A 25,151-nucleotide genomic window follows, 5' to 3' on the forward strand; every position below is an offset into this window, starting at 1 on the left:
CCAGACCTTTTTTGGTGAATTATGTTAAGCTGTGACCCAGGCACAAATGGGGAGGCCGTACTTTGGTGGAGCAGGGTCACATAAATATGGTGACATTACTAGAAATTCTTTCCTACTCATTGTTTAATAATGAACAGAACTCTGGCCTATCTTCTTTTGTCATTGTTTTAACACCCACCTCACTACCTCCCACTTCTCCTGCTGAACAAAATTAGCCTTCAGCAGGTCAAAACAGATTTTTAGCTAATTTCCGTTTCTTGAATAGCATATGAGAAGTACTCAAGTTAGCCAAGTTTGTTCTGCTGCCTGTAGGTGGTTGATTGGCTTTGTGATACATTGCGTATCTGCTCTTCTGAGGTAGTCCAAATCTGGTGGGGGGGAAATATGCTGTTTTCATGTTATTTTGTGACCTTTGGCAAGAGATTTTATCCTCCAGCCGCAATTTCCATCTCTGTAAACTAGGGCTATTCTGCCAAATATTATGAAGGGTCATTAAAAACGAGAAATCAGGCTGGGCGTAGTGGCTCACAATTGTAATCTCAGCACTTTGGGAGGTTGAGGCAGTAGGCTCGCTTGGGCCCAGAGGTTTGAGACCAGCCTGGGCAAAGCAGGGAGACCCTGTGTACCAAAAACAGAAACAGTTACTTGGGCATGGTGGCGTGCACTGAAGTGGGAGGATCACTTGAGCCTAGGAGGTCGAGGCTGTAGTGAGCCATGATCGTATCACTGCACTTCAAAAAAAAAAAAAAAAAAAAAAAAAAAAAGAGTGCTGTCAGGGAATCTGGGATTCATAAGCATTTCCCTTGACTGCTCTTCTTTCCTTTCTTTCTCCTTTTATTACACCTCTCTTCTCTCTGTAACCCCCTATACCTTTTGCTCTGGCTTTTGTTACATTCTGTATTAAAATTTTAGATAATTTATTTTGTTATTTTACTTTTTTGAGACAAAGTCTCACTGTCACCCAGGCTGGAGTGCAGTGGCGCGATCTCAGCTCACTGCAACCTCTGCTTCCTAGGTTCAATCAGTTCTCATGCCTCAGCCTCCTGAGTAGCTGGGACTACCGGTGCACACCACCATGCCTAGATAATTTTTTTTGGTATTTTTGCTAGAGTTTTGCCATGGTGCCCAGGCTGGTCTCGAACTCCTGGCCTCTAGCAGTTCACCCGCCTTAGCCTCTTGAAGTGCTGGGATTACAGGCCTGAGCCGCCATGCCCGGCCTCAAAATTTAGATAATTTATTGGAATGTTGTGTGCTAATGAAAAGCAAATCCTAAACTCCTGCAACATCATCCTGTGTTTAATTGTCAGGGTTTATGGGCCCTCTGGGTCAGAGGATGAGCAGTGAATTGGCAGAGAGAAGTGTAGGGAAGGTAGAGAAGGAAAGCATTTCAAAACTAATGAGGCTTGGAAGGAAGAAAAGAAAACGCAGTTGCTGGGCTTGGTTGTAAAAATCTTGAAAGTGAGGGAGATAAACTTGAAAGTGGTTCCTGCTACTAGCACATTTCTTGCAGTTGGCCTTGTCAAGAAGGATAATGGGCTGGAGCTGAGAAAGAAGCATCGTGCTCACTCGCTAAACTGGAGTGGGAATTATTCTCTCCTTACTGAATTTCAGGGATTTCAGCCTGTCCCAAGTCAAATCCTTGTTCCCAGAAGTAAAGCTCGTTACATCTGTAATGTGAGTGATTCGTTCCCCAGCCACAGCTCAATAATGCCTCTTCTGAAACTTTGGAGTACAGCTTCTTATGGGTTGCCTTTAGTCCTGTTGTCTGGGCCCTGATTTTCTAGATCCTGGAGAGAATGCTCCCTCAGAGGTCTGAGTTCTAACCCTAGGCCCTATCGTTAGCTCCCTGTGCCACCCTGACAGGTGACGCCTCCCTACTCTGGGCCTCAGTGTTTCTCATCTGTGTGCAGTGGTTTATAATGCTTCTCTCACAGTGTTACTGTAAGGATTAAAGAAGATAGTGTGTTTGAACTGGGGAGGCGGCAGAGGTTGCAATGAGCCGAGATCATGCCACTGCACTCTAGCCTGGGTGACAGAGTAAGACTTTGTCTCAGAAAAACAAAACAAAAACACCCCCCAAAAAACAAAAACAGAGGCTAGTATATTTAAAAGGCCTGCCACAGCAGGTGTTCCATAAACCAGAGCTGCTGTAGGATCTTCGTAGGCCTGCTAGGCTCACCTGCACCTCTCATTCTCCCACCTAGTCTCCCAGCTGCATTCTGGCTTTTTTTCCAGTGCTCCTGGGGAAGGAAATTTGGGTGGGGGAAAAGAGGTTATGCGTAATGGCTAATTGAAGAGTTGGGGATTTTCTCTGAATTTAATTATCTCTGCTACTTAACTAGCTCCCCGAGGCCATGGATGGCTGGAGGGGCTCTGTAGAGGGTGCAATTAGACTCATCCAGTCAGCTCCCTTTCTGTTTCTTCATCTTCAGTGGGGAGAGTTATTAAGGCTTTGCCAAGGATGCTAAGAAGAGGTCGTTTGAAGCCTCAAGTTGCCTTTTAAAAAAATCATTTGCCTTTGTTTTTTTATTTTTTAAATCCTTTAACTGTTGCTTATCTACTTTTGGATTCAGCCTTTGTCACAAATAAGCAAGAATGCAGCTTCCCTGTGTCACTCTGCTTGCTTCTCAGCAGCCCCTCACTCCTTCCTTCCACCTCTTCTTTTTTTTTTTTTTTTGAGAGGGAGTCTCGCTCTGTCACCCAGGCTGGAGTGCAGTTGCATGATCTCAGCTCACTGCAAGCTGTGCCTTCCAGGTTCAGGCCATTCTCCGGCCTCGGCCTCCCGAGTAGCTGGGACTACAGGCACCTGCAACCACGCCTGGCTAATTCTTCGTATTTTTAGTAGAGATGGGGTTTCGCTATGTTAGCCAGGACAGTCTCGATCTCCTGACCGTGATCCATCCGCCTCAGCCTCCCAAAGTGCTGGGATTACAGGTGTGAGCCACTGCGCCCAGCCCCACCTCTTCTCTTTCTTTTGGGCTCCCCACTTCCACCCCTCCTCTGCCTTTCTCTTCTTCCAGGCCCCATCATCTTCCATCTTGCCTTAGGGAATTAAGTTGCTTTTAATATTAGCCTAAACCAAACAAAATGAAGGTATTAGGATATAGTGGAAACACATAGAAGGCTGAGATTCACCTTGATTCATCTGCCTGCCAGGGCGTTGTCAGCTACTCAGGCTATCATCCAGTGGGTGGCACCCATCCCACCTAGTTGGAAGAATTTAGACTAGTCCACGGGGCCTTGACCACATCTTCATCTTTGCCTTTACACGTGCACGTTTTCTTGTCATTTGTTGGATTCTGTCTCCCCTGATGGTAACAATCCCTGTGTCCTTTTTACTCATAGCTCAGTGCAGATACTCTGTGTTTCTAGAATAAACAACTCCCTAAATTATTTTATCCAAACACCTTATTTTAGAGGGTTAGAAAATACTTAATAGTTAAACTTCAAAATATGTGCTCTTGAGGGAAAAATCAGGAGGCTTTGAATAGTGTTATTTTGGGACAGAAAATACCGGAGAAGAACATACTTTCTGAGTTTTTCATAAAACCTCCTTGTTCATTTTTGAGGAAGGAGGGGTTACCCATACTCATTGTCACAGAAGCTGAGCAGAATTGGGGTTATTAGATCTCAGCCTCCTGTGGGATTCCTAGGGAAGCTTGTGAGCCTGGGAGTCTACTGGGTGGTTGATGCTTCCTCCAGAATGCAGCCTGGCCCACCAGCTGCTGGGGGCCCTCTCAGCATCACCTTTCGGTTAACAAAGGATCAGAAAGAGAACCCAAGGCCCAGAGGTGGCCTCATTAAGTAGAGAAGGACTGGGCCTGTGATTCGAATGTTTGAGGGCTCTGCTAGGAGAATGAGAGGAAGCCCAGTTAATCCTCCCAGGACTCCAGGAGCAGGGCATTATCCCAAGTTGAGAAGGGGATTCAGAAGAACTAGGCACCTAGGAGTAGAGGTGACAGGGTGATTTGAAAGGACTACTTGTTAGATGCAAGGACCAGCACAAGAGAAGGCGAGACTCTTACACAGGGGCAGTTAGAGAGGCAGAGCAGCCCCAACCAGGAGAAAGTGGATGTGGAGATGTGTTGTGGTGAGAAGTTGGAGAGGAAAGGAGGAAACAGTGAAGGGCATGGAAACCTGGGCAGAGGGGCTTGGGACTGTGCTCTGAGGCAGAGGGGAGCCATGGCAGGCTCTGTGCAGGGGCTGTCCCACTGGAGGAGTGCTGGTTTCTGTGCAGGCGGGTGGAGGGAGAAAATGCTGGAGACAGGAACGGTGTGTGAAGCACCTGGCTATTGTGGGAAGCAAGTGTGGGGTGCTGAGGGAGGTCAAGAAATGAACTCTCTCTGGATTTGTCTGCCATCATGTGCCTCTCTTCCATCCCCAGAGAAGAGCTAGACTTGGGTGTGGCAGGCGCAGGGACAAGAGGGATGTCCTAGCCTGGCAGCTCCGGCAGCGTGCTCTGGGGTTCAGTGATCTCATGTGCCCAGGTTTCCAGGTGGCTTCTTGTGAGGCCCTCTGGGATCTGGCTCCCAGGACCAATGTGGTCCAGCAGTGAAAAGCCCCTTAGAATTTCCCTTCTCTTCCTCTCCAACCCCTTGCATCTCTGCTGCCTCCTAGGCAGTATTGTTTCCTGGAACGGGTGGGAGAAGCTGGAGCTCACAGCCAGGGATGGCGGCAAGCTGTGTTATGTAAGTTTGAAAAAGGGAGGCTTGCTTGCCATGTGAATAGAGATCAGATACAAGGACAGCTAGATGCAGCACAGTCATGCCTGAGCAGTAGCTGCAGCCTGAAGAGAGGTGTCTGAGCCAGCAAAGGAAGAAGCTGCTGGCCTGGGTGGAGGAGACTGTGTTCTTGTGGGGAAGGAGAGGTGTCTGGTTCTGTGAACTGCTGATCTCGGAGGGCAGCCTGTGAAGCAGTCATTCTCTATTCCTATAACGTGGTGTGCTGCTCATATGCCATGCCTTATTACATCGATCCTGGTCTGTGATGGTATGAGAACCGCCATTGTGACTCTTTCATTCATGGCAAACCATGGCCCAGAAAAGTCAAGTGACTTGCTCGGGGCTGCGTGGAGAGTAAGTGGCAGGGTCAGGATTTGACACAGGGCTTCTGTGTCACTAGCCAGTGCTACTCTTTTACTCTAAAACAGGCCTAACAGGTCATGCCTAAACAGCCCATGGGGAGAGTATGGGCCAGGTGAGGGAGCCTGGTGCCGTGTGGCCTGGCATGGATGAGAGGCGATGGCACTGGGTGGGAGGTGTGGAAGAGGGCTTGTGTCAGAGCGCCCTGGTGTGCCACTCCAGCAGGGGCTGTCACACCCCTTACCCTTCTCAGTCTCGTTCCATTCTCAGCATGATTTTCCAAATCCTGAGCTCCTGACCTCCAGAGGCCAGGCACCCAACGCCTGTCCTCTGAGGGGCCATGGGCATGGTGGGATGAGGAGGTACAACTCCAACAAGCAACTGCTGGACTCATGCCTCGGCTGAAGTGTTTGTGCGCCCTGTCCTAACACTAGGCCCAGGGAAAGAACAGAACTCGCCCCTCTCCTCCCGAAGTTCAGAATCTCCCCATGGTTCTCTGAGAGGCTGCGTGGCTCACTCCCTCTCTCTGTTCACATAGTTGCTCAAGTGTCCTCTCCTCACAGGGCCGTTTCTTCCACCTTGTCATGGCAGTACCTCCCTTACTCTCTCTGCCCTCACAGGGTTTTGTTTTGTTAATTTTTTTTGAGACGGAGTTTTACTCTATTGCTCAGGCTGGAGTGCAGTGGCATGATCTTGGCTCACTGCAACTTCCACCTCCTGGGTTCAAGCGATTCTCCTGTCTCGGCCTCCTGAGTAGCTGGGATTACAGGCTTGTGCTACCACACCCAGCCAATTTTTGTATTTTTAGTAAAGACAGGGTTTCACCATGCTGACCTCAAATGATGCGCCTACCTCAACCTCCCAAAATGCTGGGATTACAGGTGTAAGCCACCATGCCCAGCTGGGTTTTATGTTTCTCTTTGTGCCACTTAAGACCACCTGATGTTACACATCTGTTCATTGATTGATTTATTGTCTGTCTCCTCACACTAAAATTGAAGCTTCATGACAGTGGGGGACTTGGTCAGTTTCTTGCCTGCTGTCTGCCTGGTGCCCACACAGAGCCCACAGGTAAGGTAGCAGGTGCTCAGTGGACAGTAGGTGGCGACTGTTAGACCATGGCAGTAGGGTGGGTAGAAGAGGACAGGTGTTAAGTGTCAGAGGGCCTGGGATCTGCTTTCAGCTTTACCCAGTTTTTGCTGTGTGACTTTGAACAAGTTGCTGGATCTCTTGGGCCTTAGCCTTTTTTTGTTTTTCTTGGAGACAGAGTCTCACTCTGTCACCAGGCTGGGGTGCAGTGGCACGATCTTGGCTCACTGCAACCTCTGCTTCCTGGGTTCAAATGATTCTCCTGCCTCTCAGCCTCTTGAATAGCTAGGGGTTACAGGTGTGCACCACCACACCTGGCTAATTTTTGTATCTTTATTAGAGACAAGGTTTCACTATGTTGGCCAGGCTGGTCTTGAACTCCTGACCTCAGGTGATCCTCCTGTCTCGGCCTCCCAAAGTGCTGGGATTATAGGCATGAGGCACCGCCAGCTTTTGTTTTTCAATTTGCCCTTGGAAAGATACTTAAATAGACCTGTTTGAATCTGTTTAAGAATAAATAGCCGGCCATGGTGACCCGCACCTATCCTCCCAGCTACTTGGGAGGCTGAGGCGGGAGTATTGCTTGAGCCCAGGAGTTCAAGCCCAGCCTGGGCAATTTAGTGAGACTCTGTGTCTAAAAAAGAAATAATAAATAAATGCATTCATATAACACAGTGTTGAAGGGAAAAATAATGAAACGTTAGTAGTGACTCTGCTGGGTTGTATCATAGGAGGTTTGGATTTTTTCTGTGATTTTCTAGATGTCCTATGTGGTGTTTATATTACGACTATTAAGGATTTCCCTAGACATGGTCTGCCCTCAAAGTGAGTCTCATTGCTGATGTCTGCTCCACAAAGCCCTGCTCCAGGGGCCTTCACCAAGTCCCAGCCTTGGTTTTCTCACTTATAAATGAGGATAATTGACCCTGGTCTATGCACTTTACAGGACACTTTATGAATCAGAGGATACAGTGGGGAAAAAAAAAAGTTTGGAAATTTAGGTCTCTGCAAACTAAGGGCCAATGTACTGGTATTTGTGACAGTGACCAGATGGGTGGGATGGGGTGATAATAAGAGTGCAAGGAAGGGGGATGGGAACATTGTTTTGCCTCTGAGGAGCAGCTTTAAGCCCTCTCACGTTCCAGCGCCAGATAGCAAGGGGTTCCCCTTGACTGGCAGGGTAGATGTAGCTGTGTAGGCTGTTAGGTGAGTGACTCCAGTGCAATGGAATCATCACTCAGCTCCCACCCCTGCCACACATACTCATAAGAAAAAGACCCACATGCTCTGTGCCTGGTGCAGAGGTCTAGAATGGGAATTCCCGCCAAACCCTGTCCCCTTCTAGCCTGTGTAGCTTCAGCAAGCAGATAGGTTTTATTGTTTTTTTTCTGCCTCCTTCATGATGCAACCATAGATAGTATGTCTTACCAGTATGGGTGGTTGAAGCAACAGACTTCGAAATCCTGACTGTTCATGATAACAGACTCCTTCCTGTGGGTCATCTGGCCAAGTCTGCATTCTCAGAGTGGAAATCGACTGTCTTTCTATTCTACTTCTAAAGCAGCTGCTCATTTCATCTCCTGACAGTTGCTTCTTGAACTTGGAACAGGGGGCCTTGGTGTACAGTGTTTGCAAGCCAAGGGCTTCCTGATGGCGGACGGGGTGTTGTCCTGGGACTCAGGGTCAGGGCTGGTCTGTGTGGAATGCTGACCCTTCTCTTCCCCAATCTACCTGTGTCAATTCCTTCCTTTTCTATTTTCTCTTCCTTGCAGATGTCAAGCCCTCCAACATCCTAGTCAACTCCCGTGGGGAGATCAAGCTCTGTGACTTTGGGGTCAGCGGGCAGCTCATCGACTCCATGGCCAACTCCTTCGTGGGCACAAGGTCCTACATGTCGGTATGAACAGAAGTTTCCATTGCTTGAGCTTCTTGTACGGTCAGGGATAGGAGCCCAGGGGGTATCTTTCCTGTGGAGCCAGAGTCTTGTGCTGGGTGGGGGATGAGAAGTGAGGGAGGAGGCACAGTGGTCCTCCCTGAGGAGATGAAGTTGAATGGGAAGATGGTCTTGGTCTTTCTTAGGCCTTGGAGCATAACTGGGATATTGGGGCCTTGACTCACTGAGAGGATTGTGCAGCTCCAGAATGCAGCTTTTCATTCTGAAGGATTGTGAGCTCCAGCTCCCCTCTAGGCATCTCTACATGATCGTCTTTAGCTCCACAAACCCAGGATGCTCAGATATGACCCACCCCAAACTACCTCACCTCCTCCTTTTCTCTTAGCAGTAAATAGACAGCATCATCTTCCTGGTTTCCCAAGGTAGAAACCTGAGCATTGGCTTTTAATGTGCCTTCTCAGCAGCCCATCCTTTCAGTATCTTGTAGCTCCCAACTCCTGAGAGTCTGTTCAGAATTGTCCAGCCTCTTTTCTCCCTCCTCACTATGTCTGTCAGTCATTTACTCCTCCCTCTAACTGCAGCACACCTGGACCCCTCGCCAGAGTCTCTGCTCCATTTCAGCCAACACCCAGTGTTGGGCGTCTTCCCTCCTGCTCCCAGCTCTGCTGGCTCCCACTGTCACCAGAGTGTTGTGTGGGGCTATCCTCACACTATGGCAGCACCAGCATGTTCTCTTCCCTCCTCCATATCACCAGTTCCTTGGGGACAGGGACAAGGTGTCTCTCTTGTCCCTAGTGCCTGGCGTGGGGCCTGGCATGTGGTAGGTGTTCAGGGAATGCTTGGCAAGTGGGTAGATGTTTAGTTGGCTGAGTGGGAGGGTACATGGATAGCACATTTCTGAGAATGATTCGGAAAGGTGGAAACGTGAGTCTGGGCCAGTGCTGAAGTGTGGCAGAGTGGAGAAGCGTTGGAGTGAGTAGGCAGTCTTTACAGAAGTGGCAGGGAGTGCAGGCCCCTGTGGAAGGGGGGACAGGCGCAGAGGCTCAGATCTTAACTGAGATCACATTTTATGTGTTCTCTGTCAAAGCACATGTCATGTCCCTGGAAGGTCTCATTTGATCCATGTGGTTGTCCCAGGAAATAAAGATTATTGTTCCCATTTTAGAGGTGAGGAAGTCTAGATTCAGGGAGGTTAAGCAACCTGCCTGCTTAACCTTGCTGAGCCAGGATTGAAAGCTAGCTGCCCCCTTGCCAGGCAGATGCCCTTTGCACAGCACACCCTCATTTGCCTCTTAGGGAGGATTTGGCACCTGTGCCCAGATCCCAGTGTGAACACATCCTCATTCCTTCTTGCTGGCGCCTACCCCCCACTGTGACTCCAGCCACTGTCAACATCACTCACCTGGCACTGACCCACATCCCCACCCCTCCACTCCAGTGATCCACAGTAGAACTCCTTCTCTGTCATCTCCTTATTGTTTCTTCCCTAAATGTCTAATAACTGAGCAGCTGGCATCCTGGGCCATTTGACTGCCAACTCTCAAGTTCAAAATCCATTAACAGGCCCTCGGAGTTACTGGTCAAGGGTTTAATGGTTTGGGTTTCTGTGGTTATATGGTCAGTTCCAAAATAGTCCAGTGTTGGAGTTAGTGAAAAATGCTACAGGAGAAGTTAATGTCTAAATGAATATACTATGGCCAGAATAAATATTTTTTCGGTAGGGTTCTTGAAATACATGTGCTATTTCAAATAATGCTCATTAAAAATAATGCTTTTACATAGCACTGTATACATTTTTTCTCTTTGGCTCTTCCCACCAATATCAACCAATATTTGTACAGCATTTTACAACATGTGACATACATTGTCATTTGATCTTCTTAGTAACCCTAAGTAGAGTTTTCTTATGTCATTGTTATTGTCATTTTCATCATCAGCAGCTGACCCTCCCCACTCCCCCACCTTTTTTTTTCCGACACGGTGTTTTCGCTCTTCTTGCCCAGGCTGGAGTGTGGTGGCGTGATTTTGGCTCACTGCAACCTCTGCCTCCCGGGTTCAAATGATTCTCCTGCCTCAGCTTCCCAAGTAGCTGGAATTACAGGGATGCACCACCACGTCCAGCTAATTTTTGTATTTTTAGTAGAGACCAGGGTTTCGCTATGTTGACCAGGCTGGTCTCGAACTCCTGATCTCATGTGATCCTCCTGCCTCAGCCTCCCAAAGTGCTGGGATTACAGGCGTGAGCCACTGCGCCCTGGACCAGCAGCAGCCCCATTTTATAGATGAGGCTGATAGTCAGGATCCTTTAGCTTGTAAGTCCCGGAACTGGGATTTAAGTCTCAGGCCCACTGACCCAAGATCTTTTGTTCTATGTATCCACGGCACACCTCATTCCCAACCCGCGTTCCACAAGCTTCATGTTTCACATTCAGTGACAAGATGAGCCACTCATGCTGGGGTTCGGACAGGCTGCCCTGTGCGTGCAAGACTGTGGCCAAGCTGGGTAAAGCTGGAACCACAGGCTGAAGTGGCAGCCAGGGCCCAGCTGATTACATGTGGTCTGTCAGTTTAGGCCAGATTATAGGAGAGAGAGAGCAGGGATGAGGGGTCAAAGCCACAGAAGCCAGCTAGGATTTGGTAAACACAATGTTTGGGGGTAGGTAGAAGGCCAAATTCAAGAGGTTAGTGGAGCTCTTGAAACAGGATATGAACTATTGAGAAGAGACAGAAGAGAAAATGCATTAGCAGACCCAGGGGTCCATGTTAGGTCAGGTATTTATAACTGTCTGTCTCTCCTGCAGCCAGAAAGACTCCAGGGGACTCATTACTCTGTGCAGTCAGACATCTGGAGCATGGGACTCTCTCTGGTAGAGATGGCGGTTGGGAGGTATCCCATCCCTCCTCCAGATGCCAAGGAGCTGGAACTGATGTTTGGGTGCCAGGTGGAGGGAGATGCAGCTGAGACCCCACCTAGGCCAAGGACCCCCGGGAGGCCCCTTAGCTGTGAGTAGCCTGGTGTGTCCCCATCTTGGACTGTGTGTTGGGGGGTCCCTTACTTTCAGGGGTTTCTGGAGGGCTGATTCTCTGTACATTCTGCCAAGACTGATTTCTCTGTCCCTGGATGCCAGGCTAGGGCTAGGAGGAAGCAGCAAGGGTCTCCAGGTGGGTGTTGTTATTACCAACTACTTCCTACCATTTGTTGAGTATGTACTATGTTCTAGGCACTGCACTTAGGACTTTGTATACATTATTTAACCTTTTGTATTATTTTTATTATTAAGGGTCTTGCTGTGTTGCCCAGTGCAGTGGCTAGTCACAGTCTTCAACTCCTGGGCTCAAGCAGTCTTCCTCCCTCAGCCTCCAGAGTAGCTGGGACTACAGGCTATAATTTATCTGGGGGGTTGGGAGAGAAGGGGCTCACTCTGTCTGGAGTGCAATGGCACGATCACAGTTCACTGCAGCCTTAACTTCCCAGGCCCAAGTGATTGTCCTACCTCAGCCTCCTGAGTAGCTGGGACCACAGTCACATGCCACCATGCCCAGCTAGGTTGTTTTTTTTTTTTTTTGAGACGGAGTCTTGCGCTGTGTCACCCAGGCTGGAGTGCAGTGGCGCGATCTCGGCTCACTGCAAGCTCCGCCTCCCAGGTTCATGCCATTCTCCTGCCTCAGCCTCCGAGTAGCTGGGACTACAGGCGCCCGCCACCACGCCCGGCTAGTTTTTTTTTTTTTGTATTTTTAGTAGAGACGGGGTTTCACCATGTTAGCCAGGATGGTCTCGATCTCCTGACCTCGTGATCCACCCGCCTCGGCCTCCCAAAGTGCTGGGATTACAGGCTTGAGCCACCGCGCCCGGCCTAGGTTGTTTTTTATTTTGTAGAGACATAGTCTCCTTATGTTGCTCAGGTTAGTCTCTAACTTTAGGGCTCAAGCAATCCTCCTGCCTCAGCCTCCCAAAGTGCTGAGATTACAGGCATGATCCACCATGCCTGGCTTCTAATTTCTGGGGTTTTTTTGTTTTTGTTTTTGTTTTGATACTGGGTCTTGCTCTGTCACCCAGGGTGGAGTGCAGTGGTGCCATCATGGCTTACTGCAGCCTTGACCTCTTGGGCTCAAGTGATCCTTCTGCCTCAGCCTCCTGAGTACCTGAGACCACAGGCATGTGCCACCGTGCTACCATGCCTGGCTAGTTTTTTGGGTTTTTTTTGAGATGGAGTCTCACTCTTGTTGCCCAGGCTGAAGTGCAGTGGCATGACCTCAGCTCACTGCAACCTCCGTCTCCCGGGCTCAAGCAATTCTCCTGCCTCAGCCTCCTGAGTAGCTGGGATTACAGGTGTGTGCCACCACGCCCGGCTAAGTTTTTGTGTTTTTAGTAGAGATGGCATTTCTCCATGTTGGTCAGACTGGTCTGGAACTCCCGACCCTCAGGTGATCCGCCACCCTCAGACTCCCAAAGTGCTGGGATTACAGGTGTGAGCCACCGCGCCCGGCATGCCTGGCTAATTTTTAAAATTTTTTGTATAGATGAGGTCTCGCTATGTTGACTAGGCTGGTCTGGAACTCCTGGGCTCAAGTGATCCTCCTGCCTTGGCCTCCCAAAGTGTTGGGATTTTAGGCGTGAGCCACTGCGTTCTAATTTTTTAATCATGACTTTTGGTAGTTTTTTTTTTTTTTTATTGAGATAGAATTCACGTAAGACAAAATTCACATTTTAAAGTATGTAGTTCAGTGGTTTTTAGTACATTGTTCCATGTTATGCAGCCATCACCACTGTCTCATTCTGGAACATTTTCATTACCCCAGAAAGAAACCCCATCTCCCACTCCCCCTCGCCTGATCCGCTGACAACCACTAATCTACTTTGTGTCCATGGATTTGCCTAGCATTATAGAATTTTAGTAGCATTTCATTTGTGAAGATGATTATAATCTCCATTTTAAAGATGAGGAAACTGAGGTATAGGGCCCTTGTCAAGGCCACATAGGCTTGTAAGTGGCCAAGTCTGACTCCCAAGATGATAAACACTGTGCAGTACCACCTGCCTCTCTGAATGTGAATATTGGAAAGTAAACCTGGTACTCAGGGAATAGCCTGACCTAGCCAACTGTTTTTTATGTAGCTCCTGTCTGGCCAGGGATACCTGCCCTATACCTCCATGAGGTCCACATGAGAGAGAGCTTGTATAAAGGGGAAAGCAGAGGGGGCTAGGGGTAGCTGATGGCAGGTCATTGGAGGGGCTGGTGGCTGTGGCCTCTGAGGCTGGCCTGTGACTCTAGGAGACAAAAGGAAGAAATGCAAGTTCATAGAGAATTAAAACTAAGTCCTTTAGTTATTTAGCTGCTATCTCATTTGTGCCTCTCTCAGTAGAAGGAAGGGGGAAAGGACAGACATAATTATTATGTCTGTGCTTTACAAAACTCAGAACTTTGGCTCAGCAATGAACCGATTTGCCAAAGGTTATGAACTTAAGATGTGGCAGAGCCCAGACTTGTACCCTGCCTTTGCTGGTCCCCTCTGTGTTCAAGCCTTATCTGTGGATGTTTAATTTTTATTGTCCATGACCCTGTTCTGGTCCCAGGGATCTATACCCAATCCCTTGCCTCATATTAAGAAGTAATCTGTTTCTGAGAAGTATTTTTTCTTTTTATAAAATTTGTAGCATATGGAATGGACAGCCGACCTCCCATGGCAATTTTTGAGTTGTTGGATTACATAGTCAACGAGGTAAGTACTGCCTGGTTTCCTTCACCTTAGAATTTACTTGCTCATCTTAAGAAAACACCCAGATCCTGGGCGCGGTGACTCATGCCTGTAATCCCAGCAGTTAGCGAGGCTGAGGCAGGTGGATCACATAAGCTAAGGAGTTCGAGACCAGCCTGGCCAACATGGCAAAACCCCATCTGTACTAAAAATACGAAAATTAGCTGGGCATGGTGGTGCACGTCTGTAGTCCCAGCTACTTGGGAGGCTGAGGCATAAGAATTGCTTGAACCTGGGAGGCAGAGGTTGGCTCTGAAAAAACAAAAACCAAAGAACATCCCTGTCACAGGTTCAGTCTACTAGAGTTTAATATACCTCTCTTTACTATATGCACAGCTTTATACTAAGCACCACGGGCTGTAGAAAAGCAGTTTCAGGATCAGATCATTGCTGCTTAAGGATAATGAGGGAGGCAGAGGATGTTGCATTTGTAGGAGTCAGAAAAAAAGCCATCTATCCTCTACTGTTGTGGACCTAAGCTGGGTGGTTCCGGGTGGTAGTCATATTAAGGGAAGGGATATCTGAGGTTAGATATGCCATTGCTGGTCTCCTAGCGTGCACTGCTCTCTTCCAAATTTTCACATTAATTTCCCATGTGATTCTCCCAAGCATTGCTGAGGTAGGCCAAATTGGTTCCTTTTCAAACAGGTGAGGAAATTGAGCCTCCAAGATGAAAAGTAGCCCACGTCATTCCCACCCAGTGCTCTTTCTTCCTCACCACCTCCCACCTCCCACTCTTACCTCCTAGGAGGCTTGGCCGCATGGCAGTTGATCCACTGCAGCCTCTGCTGACACACAGCCCCTCTGTTGCCTAGCTCTTTCCTGTTCAGAAGGAATGGATGCTGCCTCTGGAGGCCAAGCTGCTGGTCTCCTCTCTCCCTTGAATAGTCCCTTGATTCCCTCAGCAGCAGGGACAGTCTGCAGAGTAGGACTTGCTCTGGGTCACTGTTCTAAGAGCTGAGTTCTAGTCCTCACCTCAGATCAGACTGACATGGCCCTCAGAGGAAGAGCACTAGGTTGGGCTTTGTGGTGGTGGCGATCAGTGTCTCATTTTTAATCTCATTTTAATTTGAGATTAAAAATGAGATTTGGGGCTGTACATCAGAGCAGTGACATCATGGACATTATGTCCGTGGGTCAGCACCTCCCAAAGAAGCTACACGCAGCTCCCAGCCTGGGTGTGTAAGTTGGCCCACATTTCCTGGACTGCATGGAACACCGTGCACCCAGTGCTCCAGAGCCTTGTAGTGTATAGCGCTGCGTGATCGCTCTGGGGACCTGACAACAGCCTTGCTGTGGAGTGTGCAGGTAACATTCTTCCAGACCCAGCCCTGTCAGTTCATGTTTCATCAACTTTGCACTGCCTCTCTAGGGCTCAGAAAAGGGATTTTTAAAAACCGGTTTGCTTCTGCAGGTGCTGTCAGACCTGGGCCAGCCTGGTGGTTTGCATGTGCCCCTAGCTGTTGCTGCCAGTAAATTGCTAGTTACGTTTCCATGTCGCACTCCAAGATTTACCATTGTAGAGTTTCAGAGCTTAAAAGGGTCCCTGAGATCATTAGGCCCAACCTCTTCATGTCATAGAAGAGTAAACTGAGGCTCAGAGAGGAACAGTGGTTAGTTCAAAATCACCAGACAAGTGAGTGGACTTGACTTGGTCCCAGTTCTAAGTGTGCTATTTGAAACCAGTGGTTCCAAGATGGTTACCCAAAAGGCAGCACTGGCCTTCCATCTGTGCCTTTCCTTGACTGGATGAGAGTAGCACTGCCTTTGGACTGCAGAGAAGACTTTAAAAAAATAGCACTGGCTGGCAGGAGGGGTGGGATGGGGAGAGGAGATGGCTGGAGCAAGAAGCCAGGCATTTTTCTTATCTCAACATGTGTTTGCAGCCTCCTCCAAAATTGCCCAGTGGAGTTTTCAGTCTGGAATTTCAAGATTTTGTGAATAAATGGTAAGTTGGCTCCTTGTTCTCTGGAAGGGTACTCTGGATTTGTCAGGCTCCCCACCCCATTTCTGGAAGCACCAGCTTTGCTTCTGCAGGCACAGCTTTGCCCTTTCCCCTCCCCTCTGATGATTCTCAGCTGCTGCCATAAGCCCTTTTTTAGAGTGCCAAGACTTATGTGACATGTCTAACTACATCATGGATGTAGTAGCTGCTCCTTTTGGTACTTGCTCTCCAGGGATTGGCACATTGCTTTTTGATTCAGCAAGAATGTATTAACTTACTGTGGGCATGATATTGTGCTTAGAACCGGAGGATGAGTCAAGCCCAGGCAATCCTCAGCCTCTAGTGTGCAGAGAAGACAGGCATGCAAACATGTTATTTGAGCTAGAACCAGTGCCAGGCAATAGCTCTCACCTTGTCTTTCTTCCTTTAAGCTTAATAAAAAACCCCGCAGAGAGAGCAGATTTGAAGCAACTCATGGTGAGTCCATTTATTCCAGATTCTTACAGTACCTGTTTATTCATTTGTTGTTCTGTCAGTCACCTGTGCAGTACTTCCAGAGCCCATTCATTCCCTGCCCACTGTGGTCCAGCTGAGCCTGGGGCTGCAGAATACCAAACACCAGTCTCCTCTGCCCTCCCATCAGTTTAAGGGAAAGCTGGGGTGACCCCTGCAGCCTGAGTAAGCATGCCAGAGAAAGGCCTTAGGGGGCCATGGGAAAGAAAAGGTCAGCCCACCCCCTTCATGGGGATGGGGCCTTTCCCTAATACTGACTGCCTCACCTTACATTCAGCCTCCTTCCTGAGTCACCCTCCGCCTGCTGTTTCGTTTGGTGGCAGTGGGGTTAGCTAAGTAATACTGTAAATATCTGGAGAGCCAGACTGTGCATAATATGCACTAAGTCCATCATTTTCGTTGTCCCTTCTAACAAGCCTGTGAGGCATTTAAGGCAGAGTTACTGTGTCCATACTGCAAGAGTAGGCTCCAAGAGGTGACTTGCCCAAGGCCTCACAGCTGCTGTGACTGATGGAGCGGGTCTTTGGGCCTGCAGTTGGCCCCACTGCTGCTTAGGGGCAGGTGCCAGGTGCTCCTTCCAAGTGCAGCACAAGCTCTAGACCTGAAACTCTTGGGATTTTCCTTCCTGGTGGGTGTTTTTGTTGTTGTTTCTTTTTAACACCACGTTCTCTCGTTTCCTTACATGCAGGTTCATGCTTTTATCAAGAGATCTGATGCTGAGGAAGTGGATTTTGCAGGTTGGCTCTGCTCCACTATCGGCCTTCACCAGCCCAGCACACCAACCCATGCTGCTGGCGTCTAAGTGTTTAGGAAGCAGCAAAGAGCGAGTCCCCTGCCCAGTGGTTTGCCATGTCACCTTCAGGCCTCCTTCTCATGCCTGTCTCTGTTCAGATGTGCATTTCACCTGTGACAAAGGATGAAGAACACAGCATGTGCCAAGATTCTACTCTTGTCATTTTTAATATTACTGTCCTTATTCTTATTACTATTATTGTTCCCCTAAGTGGATTGGCTTTGTGCTTGGGGCTATTTGTGTATATGTTGATGATCAAAACGCGTGCCAGGCTGAACTACAGTGAAATTTTGGTGACTGTGGGTAGTCATTCTTACAATTGCACTGCTGTTCCTGCTCCATGACTGGCTGGCTGCCTGTATTTTCGGGATTCTTTGACATTTGGTGGTACTTTATTCTTGCTGGGCATACTTTCTCTCTGAGTAGGAGGGAGCCTTGTGAGATCCTTCACAGGCAGTGCATGTGAAGCATGCTTTGCTGCTATGAAAATGAGCATCAGAAAGTGTACATCATGTTATTTTATTATTATTAGCTTTTCATGTAGAATTCAGCAGTTTACATCCAAATCTAGCCAGAGCCCTTCACTGCCAAGATAGCTGGGGCTTCACCAGTCTGTCTACTGTGGTGATCTGTAGACTTCTGGTTGTATTTCTATATTTATTTTCAATATACTGTGTGGGATACTTAGTGGTATGTCTCTTTAAGTTTTGATTAATGTTTCTTAAATGGTGGAATTATTTTGAATGTCACAAATTGATCAAGGCATTAAAAGGTCAGATTTATCTTTCCCCATATCCAAGTACCAATGCTGTTGTAAACAACGTGTATAGTGCCTAAAATTGTATGAAAATCCTTTTAACCGTTTTAACCTAGATGTTTAACAAATCTAATCTCTTACTCTAATAAATATACTATGAAGTTTAAAAAAAAAAGGATGAAAGCTACTTTTGCTTTTGTGGTAAGCGTTTCAATTTCTTTAGTACGCAAGAAATACTGGTTGAGCCAAGCATTATTGGTGAAGGGGAAAGGTGAAGATGAGGAGGAGGCTGGAAGGCAGAACCACCACACCAAGTTCAGTGCTTTGGACTAATGGGGCTTCCTGTAATTTCAGTCTCTGGACTCAGTCCACCGCTTCTCATCCCACACCCTTCTCTGTTCGTCCAACCCCGTTCCTTGTGGGACCTGTGAATAGATCCTGTATATTCCTTTGATCTCTTTATACAAGGGAAAAGCAGCAGATGGGGGTCTGGGAGCAAATCTGAGAAAAATCACAAAATATTTCTTATCTCACAGAACATTTCTCATTTTCCATATACCAATAGTTGAGCTGAGGGCCTGTCTGCACTTCCAGGCTGTCATGCTCACAGGAGGGCCTTGCTGGTAACCAGCTTGCCTACCTGGTGTGGGAGCTTTCTGCACGACAGCATAGTCTGTTTGCGACATTAAGCAATGGTTTCCCTTCTTTCACCACTTAAGCACACCTTCCTGGAAAGGAGGAATGTGCCTGATGCTGGCTTTGTCATGCCTGTGAGGTGGCAGTGATGTCACAAAGCCATGGCCCACTGGCCACAGGATCCCTTTCCTTAGCTGAGAAGTCTTTGGGAACTTTTAGGTACATTTGAGGCTGCCTGGTCAATACCTCTCCCCTCATTATTTTCTTTGAAAGGGCAGGTTATAGAAACTAAAAGCAACATGTATATTTATAAATAAAAGGCCCATTCCTTTTTAGATTAAAAACAAAACTTGAGTAAATAATCTTCTAAGTAGGTAGTTCCAATCTAGAGGTATCAGAAATTGGGATACTGCCAGGATTTTAAAAAAATGATCAGTGTTGTATATACTGCTGCCTAAGCTAGTCAGCTTTTTTATTTTTTCTCGCCATGAGGTATAGCTTTTCTAAGTCAACAGTTCAACTTACACATTTTCAACACATAAACATTCAGGCTGGGTTTTAACAATTACACCCTGTGTCTTTTACAAATGACAGGATACCACCACTACTGAGAATGTTTCATTAAAATGAGAAGACTACATCCTTAGGAGAAATGTTATGAACTGGTATCCAAAACCCAGATCTGACCACTTTCATGCTCGGTGTCTTTTGAGGGGTGCTTAGATTTTTTTGTTTTTAAATTTTTAACCAAGAATTATGATCCCCGCATGAATCCTGCAGTGTTTTGAGCTCCCAATGCCAGATTCTTACTGAGATACCAATGATAGTAGGAGTTTCAAATGATCTCGTTAGCATCTCATAGCAACCTGTGAAAACTGCTAGAACACATGTGAGTATCTTCACCTTACAGATGGGAAAGTGAGTTGCAAAGAGGTGGGAGGACAAGGGACCAGTTAGTGGTAGAGCTGGAATTCATAGTCAGTCTTTCCAACTTTGCAAACCCATGTTCGTATTTTAAATTAGACCCCCAAAATTTATGTACCTTGATGCTTTTTGTTCCCAAACTATCTTCCCATTGTGTGTTCTAAGGAACATGCTCATTTAAACTTCTGGCTGTTTCCTCTAATAGCAGCTCAAAATAACTTCAATGAAATGTGGATTAACAAAAAAAGGTATTCTTTGCTTTGTTTGGGAACTGCTGCATAAGTTCTGCTTGACATGATTCTTTGTGTTTTGTTTGGCTTTTACTGTTGCTTGAGCAGGGGAAATTAATTTATAAAATTAAAGAACTACTTATTTCACAGTATAGTAGTTAGTGGAAAAGGGACAGTATGCAGAAATGAACCTCAACTTCAAATACGAAGTAACAACTCTTACTCTGTTACAAAAATCCAGTCTTCCGGCCTGGCGTAGTGGCTCACGCCTGTAATCCCAGCACTTTTGGAGGTCGAGGCGGACAGAAAACCTGACGTTGGGAGTTCGAGAGCAGCCTGACCACATGGAGAAACCCTGTCTCTACTAAAAATACAAAATTAGCCGGGCATGGTGATGCGTGCCTGTAATCCCAGCTACTCGGGAGGCTGAGGCAGGAGAATCACTTGAACCCAGAAGGGGGAGGTTGCGGTGAGCTGAGATCACACCATTGCACTCCAGCCTGGGCAACAAGTGAATCTGTCTCAAACAAATAACAAAAAAAAATCCAGTCTTCCAAGCATGGCACATCTCTCTTAAGGGCTAGAAATGGATTTCAAACCATCCTGTTGTATCTTTTCCTCAGAGAAGGAACTGCTGCTTCTCTCTGTCACGATCTAGAAACCAGCAGGCTCCATGATGGCTATTTATAATTTATTTATAAAAACATTTTACCAGTGAGTGATGTCTCAAGTGAGAGGTGATAACAGCTACACAAAGCAGTTTATAGCATGCAGTATTTCAATGCCTCTGAGAGGTAGCAAGCTTGTGCTCTCAGATGGCCCTCAGTCCTTCCCCTTGTCATCTTTCTGTCCTAGACTGTGAGCTAACTGCTCACAAGGATTCAGCGGCATGCAAACAGCCTTTAATTGGTTTTCTTCAAAGAGGCATTGTTGACTGGAAAGACTGGCTTGTATTTAAACTCTGCTCTTTTTGCAAATGCCAGACTTTCCCAACAGTATTTCAGAGGAAATTGTTTTGAACAGTTAACCGAATCTGACCAGATTACAGACAGCACCACCCATATTGCTCAATGCTAAGACACAGCATCTTTGATTTTCTGTATGTCATAACATTCTGAAGCTTGAGTTACTGATGGAGCCATTTTTGCAACTATACATCCTCCTTATAGTTCTTGCTTTCCTTTCAAGCAGATCACAGGGCCCAGGGCAAGATGAGTTCCTTGAGGAGAAGTGCCTGAGACTTAGAAATGCAATTTGTATAACTGACCAGCTTGGCTTTCCCCCTTCTTTAGGAATCTGATTCTTCTTCTTCCTCTTCTTCCTCCTCTTCCGTCACATGACTCTTTGTGCTCAACTCCAGGGTCGTTTGGTTGATTGATGCTTCATTGTCTACATGCACCAACATCTGTATTGGCCAAGGGCATCACAGATTAGTAGGAAAGCTGCTGGCCTCAAAACAGCAAATTCTTAAAAATGATTTAAAATCAGATCTCAATTGTGTATCCCCAGTACTTATGACTAAGAGATATGGCCACTTTCCTTTTATACCCCCACCTCCATTACCAAAATGGGGCAAAGGTAAATGCCCCTGATTCACTAGAATGTTACCTCATTTACAAACATTATTACAGAAAGCTCCATAAGATTTGTGCCAACTTACATGTGCTGCTGTATCATGGTTTTAAATGTCTTAACACACAAAATCTGGGAGAACTCAAATATTGTGTACTTAGAAATATGATTTTGCTGACTGACTTGAGGGCATTTGGTAAGAGATGAGTATGATGAGGACTGGAACTCATCTTTTAGCACTGTGCTTTGTACTTGAAGCCACACTCTTGATTCCCAAGGTTACTTACTCACAAAAAAGCAAGAGTTTTGACATATCCCTACAAAAATCACTCTCCCCCGGGTTCATCTGAGTAACTAGACAGAATGGATGACGAGGAGGATAGAGGTAAAACATTAGTAACTACTTAATAAATTAATTAGTGTATAACCAGCTGGTAGGAAGGTGGGTAATGTAGAGTTGCCACCTTATTAAACCAGAAAATTCTTATCAGCACTTTCCAGAGCCCTTTGGGCTAGGTAATGTGATTTACAACAGTTCTTCACCACCCAAGCAGCATAGGAGCAGAGCAGACTTTGCATTCTCTCCTAGGCCTGCACTTGATTAAGCTTACATCATGTGACTGTTCAGGTACAGTGTGAGAAGACAGCATCTCATCCCCTCTTCTAGAACTGATCATTGATTGGAGGGCTAATTCTTCAACCTAGAAAAGAAGAGTTGGGGACACTTTTCCTTACTATTTCACTGGATGTGGTTAAACTGCTGGGCACACCATGAAAGGTTTGCATCAAGAGAGGGAATGAAAACTATCTCTGTTGCTCTAGAGGGAAAGTTGGAGGCTCTTAGGTTTTCTCTTAAGGAGATGAGTAAAGAAAGACTCCAGCCCTTTTCCCCTGGGCTGAACAGGTGCTCTGGCTGAGTCATGACTTCCACTTCCCCAGACCTAGCAACTCAAAGTACAAGTGTGTCATTAAAACAGCCAAGTGTCATCTGATTCCTCAGAGATTCCCTGGACCTGAGGCTGTCAACTCAGTAATGAGAAGGTGAAGGAAAGAATAGAAAACAGAGGTGTCATCTGAAGCATAAGGAAATCTGGGCTTTGGAGGTGGTCATCGATATACTCATTAGGTACTGGGTACTGTGGGAATACAGGGACACAAATAAGTGGAGGGCATTATGACTTCCCTAAGGAGGCCAGGTGCAGTGGCTCATGCCTGTAATCCCAGCACTTTGGGAGGCCGAGGCGGGCGGATCATGAGGTCAGGAGATCGAGAACATCCTGGCTAACACTGTGAAACCCCGTCTCTACTAAAAATACAACTTCCCCAAGGAAAAATGCTTATGATTTTGATATGTCATAGGTGTACTTTTCATTTTACAAAGGGCTTTGGTAATCCTCACCTCATATGGACTTAAAGTTTCTGAAAAAGGGCCAAGCCCAGTGGCTCATACCTGTAATCCCAGCACTTAGGGAGCTGGAGGTGGGTAATCACCTGAGGTCAGGAGTTCGAGTACACCCTGGCCAACATGGTGAAACCCAGTCTCTACTAAATACAAAAAATTAGCCCGGCGTGGTGGCACATGCCTGTAATCCCAGCTACTTGGGAGGCTGAGGCAGAATCCCTTGAACCCAGGAGGTGGAGGTTGCAGTGAGCCAAGATCGCGCCATTGCACTCTAGCCTGAGCAACAACAGTGAAACTCTGTCTCAAGAAAAAAAAAAAAGACTCTGAAAAGGATGCTGAGCAGGGATTAGCATAATAACCTCCCCAGGACTTTTTTTTTTTTTTTTAAAGGCAGAGTCTCCCCGTATAGCGCATGCTGGAGTGCAGTGGCACAATCTGGACTCTCTGCAGCTTGACCTCCTGGGCTCTGGCTATCCTCCCACCTCAGTTTCCCAAGTAGCTGGACTACAGGCACGCACCATCACGCTCAGCTAATTTTAATTTTTTTTGTAAGGCCGGCCGTGGTGGCTCAAGTCTGTAATCTCAGCACTTTGGAAGGCCGAGGTGGCTAATGGCTTGAGCTCAGGAGCTCGAAACCAGACTGAGCAACATGGCGAAACCCCGTCTCTACTAAAAATACAAAAATTAGCCGGGCATGGTGGTGCACGCCTGTAATCCCAGTTACTTGGGAAGGTGAAGCACGAGACTCGCTTGAACCCAGAAGGCAGAGGTTGCAGTGAGCCGAGATCGTGTCACTGCATGCCAGCCTGGGCGACAGAGTGAGGCCCTGTCTCAATTTTTTGTAGAGACGAGGTCTCACTATATACCCCGGGCTGAGGGGCTGCATTAAGCACAGGTGTGGGAAGTGGCCCACGTGGGCCTAAATCCCGACTCCTCAAGGCCATGGCGTCTGGAAGCTCCAAACGTTAGGACAAGTCTCTTCTCCCACGGCCTCAGTGTCTTCCTTGGTAGCATGGGAGGATCTGGGAGTTCCTTCTGGCTTGGCAAAACTAGAGCCATTTCAAGCGCCAAGGCAAACTAGAAAACAGCAGCTCAGGAGGAAGGGGTCGGTGGCCAGAGGGGTCTAGGCGAGCCTTCGGGAGGGAGCACTTCCTCAGACTGCTGTCTGAGGGCCATTAACATTTACAGGAAGCAGCAGGTAGGACTGCACTTGCCAAACACACATCCCTGGGCCTCACCCTAGACTTGCGAGGTCAAATTTCTGAGAGGTGGGGCCTAAGAAGCGCACAGCAAACTCCCCAGGTGATTCAGATACCTGTTTGTTTGTAAACCTGTAAATTGGCGCCACCACAGATAGTGAGTAGGGGAGAACTGACCGCAGCAGGTGGTCACCGCAAAGGCCGAGGTTGGGGGGTCTGCACCGCAGAGGCCCAGGTTGGGGGGTCGCTCAGGAGGAATGGAGGAGGAGCGGGAGAGGGCCGCGGGGTCACCTTGAGGCGGTTCAGCTGGTCGTGCAGGGCTGCCTTCAACCGCAGCAGCGTCTCCTCCTCCTTGCGCAGTTCCTGAAGCCGGCTCAGCATGTTTCCTGGTCACATAGCCGACCTCCGCGATGCCGTCGGCCCGGCGCTCGGTGATGACGCCATCGCCACCGACTCCCGGAAACCGAGCGGGGAGACGGGGCTGCCCGCCACATTGGGGAAAGGCGAGGGATGCGCCCCCTTCCGGCGCCCGCCGTAACCTGGCCACTCCGCGGGCGACGAGCTGCAGGAAGGGTGCCTGTGTCAAAACACCTTGATTCATGAGTAATGATCAAGATTTCGAAATTAGATCCATGGAGCGGCAAAGAACCTGAAGAAATCTTGGGTTTGGCCATCCTTTAATCCAATAGGCCATTTCCACACCAAGTGGTCAAACACCGTTTCAAATAACTGGGTGAACAGCACTTCCAATGTGGTGTTCCAGCAAGTGGCTATTTTTAACCCCACAAAACCTGCAGATGTATTTGAAGGCAGGCACCAAATCAGTAGCACATGAACTCTACTGTGTTAAGAGGGTCTGCAGGGTAGGACTCACAGTGGACTTTAAAGGGGTAAGGCTGCACAAAACAGAGAACTAAAGAGCATGAAAATAAAGCCGTGCTAAGAAATGATGTGCTTAAGAACTGAGATTTGGCCCTGGAAATGGGGAAGGTAACAGATCACCTTGGCTATGAACTTTCAGAATGTCTGACAGTTTGAGACTGTCACAGGGAAGCTGAGTTTAACAATCCAGATGCAAAACAAGACTTTGACACAGGACAAGAGGTTAATTCTAGGGTATTATTTGCAGGTTAGCTTTATGAGTTAAAAAAAAAGGGGGGGCCCTTGTATCTGGAGGCCATTGGAGGCATTTCATGGCTATTTCTTTTGGACACACTTGGTTAACAATCACCAAGACACACGTAAGTCCTGAAAAATGCTTCTGGTACTTTTGGGGCAGTCTCCCTCTGACACCCAGGCTGGAGGACAATGGTACAATCTTGGTTCATTGCAACTTCCACCTCCCAGGTTCAAGTGATT

The 25,151-nt window shown here is 47.5% G+C and overlaps 2 protein-coding genes across 7 annotated transcripts in view; one reads left to right on the plus strand and one right to left on the minus strand.

The window, feature by feature from the left end:
• Window positions 1-18,016, plus strand: part of MAP2K1 (mitogen-activated protein kinase kinase 1) — a 111,044-nt gene extending 93,028 nt beyond the window's left edge. Inside the window, exons 6-11 of one of the 2 annotated variants that reach the window (XM_025390096.1) lie at window positions 7,943-8,067; window positions 10,866-11,067; window positions 13,721-13,785; window positions 15,708-15,769; window positions 16,198-16,243; window positions 16,968-18,016. In XM_025390096.1, coding sequence (XP_025245881.1) covers window positions 7,943-8,067; window positions 10,866-11,067; window positions 13,721-13,785; window positions 15,708-15,769; window positions 16,198-16,243; window positions 16,968-17,081 — 614 coding nt within the window. In that variant the 3' untranslated portion in view covers window positions 17,082-18,016. Of the gene's footprint in view, window positions 1-7,942; window positions 8,068-10,865; window positions 11,068-13,720; window positions 13,786-15,707; window positions 15,770-16,197 lie in introns of both variants that reach the window. The other variant, XM_025390095.1, reaches the window with a different exon arrangement.
• On the minus strand, window positions 16,228-24,257 carry SNAPC5 (small nuclear RNA activating complex polypeptide 5). Of its 5 annotated transcripts, none has more exons than XR_003120202.1 (4): window positions 24,084-24,257; window positions 21,803-21,892; window positions 20,750-21,024; window positions 16,228-17,183 (listed from the first exon to the last, which is right to left on the minus strand). XR_003120202.1 is itself a non-coding variant. In XM_025390098.1 (4 exons), the coding sequence occupies exons 1-3, from the start codon at window positions 24,171-24,173 to the stop codon at window positions 20,908-20,910; spliced, it is 297 nt and encodes a 98-aa protein (XP_025245883.1). In that variant the 5' UTR covers window positions 24,174-24,257; the 3' UTR covers window positions 16,228-17,183; window positions 20,887-20,907. The 5 variants fall into 5 exon arrangements, 4 of the variants coding, with proteins under 4 accessions (XP_025245883.1, XP_025245882.1, XP_025245885.1 ...); XM_025390098.1 differs by having other exon boundaries at window positions 20,887-21,024; XM_025390097.1 differs by lacking the exon at window positions 16,228-17,183 and having other exon boundaries at window positions 20,294-21,024.
• Window positions 24,258-25,151: the final 894 nt, after the last annotated feature.

The sequence above is a fragment of the Theropithecus gelada genome, chromosome 7a (assembly GCF_003255815.1).
Source record: "Theropithecus gelada isolate Dixy chromosome 7a, Tgel_1.0, whole genome shotgun sequence".
Classification (NCBI taxonomy): Eukaryota; Metazoa; Chordata; class Mammalia; order Primates; family Cercopithecidae; genus Theropithecus; species Theropithecus gelada.